The 5,154-nt window shown below is 36.5% G+C and overlaps 1 protein-coding gene across 1 annotated transcript; it reads right to left on the bottom strand.

Annotated features, from left to right (window-relative positions):
* Window positions 1-4,002: 4,002 nt before the first annotated feature.
* LOC110295566 (taste receptor type 2 member 125-like) lies at window positions 4,003-4,935 on the bottom strand. The gene has a single exon (XM_021164049.2). It carries the CDS (start codon window positions 4,933-4,935, stop codon window positions 4,003-4,005), a length of 933 nt encoding a protein of 310 aa, XP_021019708.1.
* Between the last annotated feature and the right edge of the window lie 219 nt (window positions 4,936-5,154).

Below are 5,154 nucleotides of genomic sequence, written 5' to 3'. Positions count from 1 at the left end.
CATCACATTAGGCTAAAAGTAATCTTGGAGTAGTTTAAATTGTAAGAAAAGATTTGGTTTTACTTTTAATTGTTTCACCATTTTTACAGGAGCTAAATTTTATATCCACAAGTATTGGTGTTCATAAAAAGGCTAATAGGCAGTCTTCCAATAACACAATGACTAGATATGAGTATTATAAAGTGATTGATTAAGGTATTTTAAATAATTTGGGACTATTTTAATCTAGTACTTACAGTTGCCATTCATATTTGGTCTTTTCTCTTTCTGTATTTGTGATCTACTTTCCAACTAAGAATATTGATGCTCTAAAGTCATCTGTTTACCCAGTAATTAGGCTTCCATAACTCAGATTCTACACATTATTCAGTTTATATGTAATCATTTATTTCTTTCAAACCATGTGACGAAAATTGTTTTTCTCTAAACCCACGCTCTGTCCTTCTTATTTCAAAATCTCCATACACTTGTCAAACTTATATATGTGCCATCCAGATATTTCTTTAGTAGTAAGCAGACATAGTAGGCAAAGTTCATGAAGACAGATTGATTCATTTTGTATAGTCTATTTCATGTAGATCTACAATTATAGCTTTAAAAAAAGACTTCAACTTTATTACAGTAAGTTTTTATATATTTTCTTCATAGTCTTAACTTTTCATTTTTAAAATGCCATTTTTTTCCTCTTTTTTTTCCTCTTCATATTTGTATGCTTGACTTTCTATAATAAGATATCATAGACTGAGTGGCTTAAGCAAAAATATATTTACCTTATTTTGGAAGGTTTGAAGTCTATTTCTATAGTAAGGCTTTGAAATAAAAACAGTTTAGTCAAAAATAGAAATTTGAAGTTAGTCCCATAGTAATATTTCATTGAGTATAGGTCCTAGTCTCTTTTTGTTTGCTATTGCTTTTTCAAAGATTATTTCATGGATTACTTGTTGTTGGGGCCGGCCTGCGGCTCCCATATCTGGGCTCGAGCCTGGGAGGCAGCCTGGATCTGAAAGAGAAGAGGGGACTTAGGCGGGTCGAGAAATAATGGAACCAAGACAACTATTCTGCTCAAGGGTCTAATGTTTAATGGCAGACACGCTTTATAAAGGAGGGGGGAGGCCCACTCCTGCGAATTCATTCTTGGAGCCCAGCTGCAGGTGACCACGTGTAGGATCCAATGTAGTCTCCGGAATAGCTAGGCCGACTTCCAGCAGGTAGCAGCAGCGACAGTGGCTGAACATCAGAGTGATCTAGGGAGGCAGGCTCAATCCTAGATAATCTTAGTGGCAGCAAAGTCAAGGTCTGGCTCAGCTTGCTTCAGGCTTGTGGGAGGTTACAACTTGCCACAGTAATTCTTGTAGCCTTTTTTGACCTAGAACTCAGAATGTAGTCTAAGGTGACTTGAACTCATAATTCCCCTCTTTCTATCTGTGCTAGGATCACAGGCATATGTCATTATGCCTGGTTTTATGCAGTACTGGATGTGCTGGGTAGTTTTATATCAACATGACACAAGCTGAAGTTATGAAGTTATGCTGAAAATATGTCTATAAAATTGGACTATACACAATCCTGTAGGGCATTTTTTTAAATTAGTGGCTGATATGGGATGTCCAGGTCATTGTGGTTGGTGCCACCTTGGGCTGGGTATACTGTTTTCTATATGAAAACAAACTTCAGATATCCTATGTTGGCCTCACAGGCTGAGCATGCAATGGCAAACAAAGGTAATAAGCAGTGTTCCTTCATTGTCTCTGTATCAGCTCCTGCCTGCAGGTTCCTTCCCTGCTTGAGTTCCTGCTTTACTTGAGTTACTGTCCTGATGTTCTTGTATTCTTCAATGATGAACAGAGATATGGAAATTTAGCCAAATAAACTCTTTCCTCCCCAAGTTGCTTTGGTCATAGTGTTTATCATATCAATAGTAACCCTAACTAAGAAAAATCTGGGGATCAAACTCAGGGTATTATGCTTTCTAAGGTATCACTCTATCAACTAAACCATATTCCCTAGATCATGACTTTAGTCTTTTATACTGAAAAGATATTAATTAAATTGCTTAGTATATAGTTTCAGTGTGGTTAGTTACTGCTACATTTTAAGCAATTTTAAAGTACTGATTCATTCTTTTTCACAATGGAAGTCATTAAAGAGAATGTTTTTTTTTAACAAATTTTATTGGTTATTTTATTTATTTACATTTCAAATATCCTCTTCCCGGTTTCCCCTCAGAAATCCTCCTATCCCACCACTGCTGCCTCTATGAGGGTGCTCCCACACACACCCACTCCTGTCTCACTGCCCTAGCATCCCCCTACACTAGGGCATTGAGCCATCACAGGATCAAGGGCCTCCCCTGCCATTGATGCCAGATAAGACCATCCTCTGCTACATATGCAGCTAGAGCCATTGGTACCACCAAGTGTGTTCTTTGGTTAGTGGTTTAGTTCCTGGAAGCTCTGGCAGGGCGTCTGGTTGGTTGATTGTGTTGTTTTTCCTATGTGGTTACAAACTCCTTCAGTTCCTTCAGTCCTTCCCCTATCTCCTCCATTGGGTGTCCCGTGTAAGCATTCTTATCTGTATGGGTAAGGCTCTGACAGAGGCTCTCAGGAGACATCCATTTCAGGCTCCTGTCAGCAAGCACTTCTTGGCATCAGCAATAGTGACTGGATTTGGTGGCTGCATATGGGATGGGTGTCCAGGTGGACGGCCTTTCCTTCAGTCTGTTCCACTCTTTGTCACTGAATTTCCTTTAGACATGAGCAATTATGGGCTAGATTTTTTGAGATGGGTGGGTGGCTCCATCACTCAACCAGGAGTGTGTCTAACCTCTTGGTATGGTCTATACAGGTTCTGTCTCTCCTTTGTTGGGTATTTCAGCCAATGTCGTACCCACTGGGTCCTGGGAGCCTCTTGCTTTCTTGGCATTTGGGACTTTCTGTTGCTTACCCACAGTTCCCCAACTCCCATTGCTACACACCCCTTTTCAATTTCCCGACTCTCAGTGAATCTCCCCCATCTCCTCCCACACATGATCCTGCAGCCCCCATTTTTTCTTCTCCCTTTCCTCTCTTTCTGCCAAGTCCCTCCCACTCTCTACCTTCTGTGATTGTTTTAAAGGAAGCATTTCTGAAAAAATAAATTTGATTACTTTGGGGGGTAAATATTACTTGTTATTATTTTGCATACAATTTCTGAATTTCAATTTACCTCTGATTTTGTCAAATTTATATAAACATATATGAATATTCATATTACTTTATTAGATTAATATGAATACATTAAGGAAATGCATTTGTATACAACTGTTAACATTTCTTAAAATATTTGATCAAAGTAGAGGTAACTACATAAGTATCCTAGTAAATAAGGATAGATATTTGCTAACTATTAACATATATTTCATTAGAAAAGGTAAGTATTTAAATTTAGCAAGTGTTTGCCACAATGTTAGAGTCAGCCTTTCACTTACTAGGAAGACTAGAAGAAACTTTAATTTAGCAACAGAGAAGATATTATCACATTTATCTGATGTTTTGAGTTTTGAGCCATTATGCAACCAACTTCACTAAAATAATAGTAATTCACCAGAAACAAGAAATAAAATAAATAAAATAAAACATTATAAATAGTTTTATGAAAAGGACATGATGTTCTACCTGAAAACAACTAGAAAGTGATGCTTAAAAAATGAACTACAGGAATATGCCCTTGAGGATTTTGCTAATTTTTGTAACTATAATTCACTGCAGAAACATTCAATATGTTTTTTATACATTGCAGACATTATAAATATTAAAGAAGGATATATAACAAAATAATTACAGGATTATTTACTACTAATAAATCTGGATATAAACCAGGAAGTTTGAAGTACATTCAGACAGGTCTATCTGAACAAATAAAATTAAAGACTAGAAAATACACAAAAGGCTCAAATTTAAAAATTCAATACTTTCATATGAACCTACACCCCTCTAGAATATTCAAGGTGATACATACAATGGTCTATGAATCCAAGGTTTTCACACGCTTGCACCAATACTGTAGCCACTTCAGTACTGAAAGCAAGTCCTGTCTCAACTTATTATGTTTCAAAATGAAAATACAGGAGTGGATGGAAGGAAAAATCATTATAGTAACTTTTGCAAACAGAAACATCAGACTTTCATCCATTTCAAGTGTTGAAACTTCCACAACTAGAGACAGAAAGAAAGTAGCATATAATAGGAGGAAGGCAACCACAGTCTGCAGGGCTGTGGTATGTGCCATGGTTCTGACATCTTTGCATCCTTTGGTGTAGTACTGCATCTTCCTTACATGTTTTGTAAGGGAAAAGATTAGGAGGAGGAAAGCTATCAAGGATACACCAAACGGTACTAATGTGAACATTAAACTTGGAATTGAAATAAGCCTGGAAAACTCTGAAAAACTGTTTGAATTCAAACCATTAGTTATGTTTCTTTTGGTTTCATAGATCCAGACATCAATATGTTTGATTTCTAAAAATATATTTAAAAACAAAAGGAGCATGGATAGCAGCAGTGTCACCAAAACCACCCTTTTAACTGTCTGCTTCAAGTAGAGGAAAAGATAGTTAGAAAAAATGGCTATCTTGAAGAGATAAAAGATGCTGAGGCTGGTAGCAAACCATATACTGCAATGATTGCTTATATTCCATGCAGTCTGAATCAGTCTTAACGTATTTCTAGTCATCAGTAATGGGGATTGTATAAACACAAATGAATCTAGAAATAAAACCCATATCAGAGCAAATCTGGAGATGGCCAGAGCAGTGAGGAAATGATCTGCTGAAGGGAACTTTCTTCTCTTTCGTAATTCCATGCATTGTACTAGAGCTATGAATCCATTCCCCAGATTTCCAATGAAGAACTCCAAAGTGAAAATGATTGTCAGTATGCTATGTAGAACAGCACGCATTCTCTAAATGACTTTAAAGTCTATTTCCATTGGTGAATATTTCTTAGTGTTTTTTTCTAAATTTCAAAAATATGCTGTATTAAAAAAATGTCCATATACAGTGTTAAAAAAGAAAAATAAAGAAGATTTACCTGTTATTTACTTTTTGGTTTTATCATCAGAATCTTGGATTTTTACCTCCAGCTTGGCTGAAATTCTTCTAGGTTCTGTGCACATAAA

This window comes from Mus caroli, unplaced genomic scaffold (genome assembly GCF_978045245.1).
Source record: "Mus caroli unplaced genomic scaffold, Mus_caroli_1 scaffold_7, whole genome shotgun sequence".
Lineage (NCBI taxonomy): Eukaryota > Metazoa > Chordata > Mammalia > Rodentia > Muridae > Mus > Mus caroli.
This window is presented reverse-complemented; position numbering and strand designations above follow the sequence as displayed.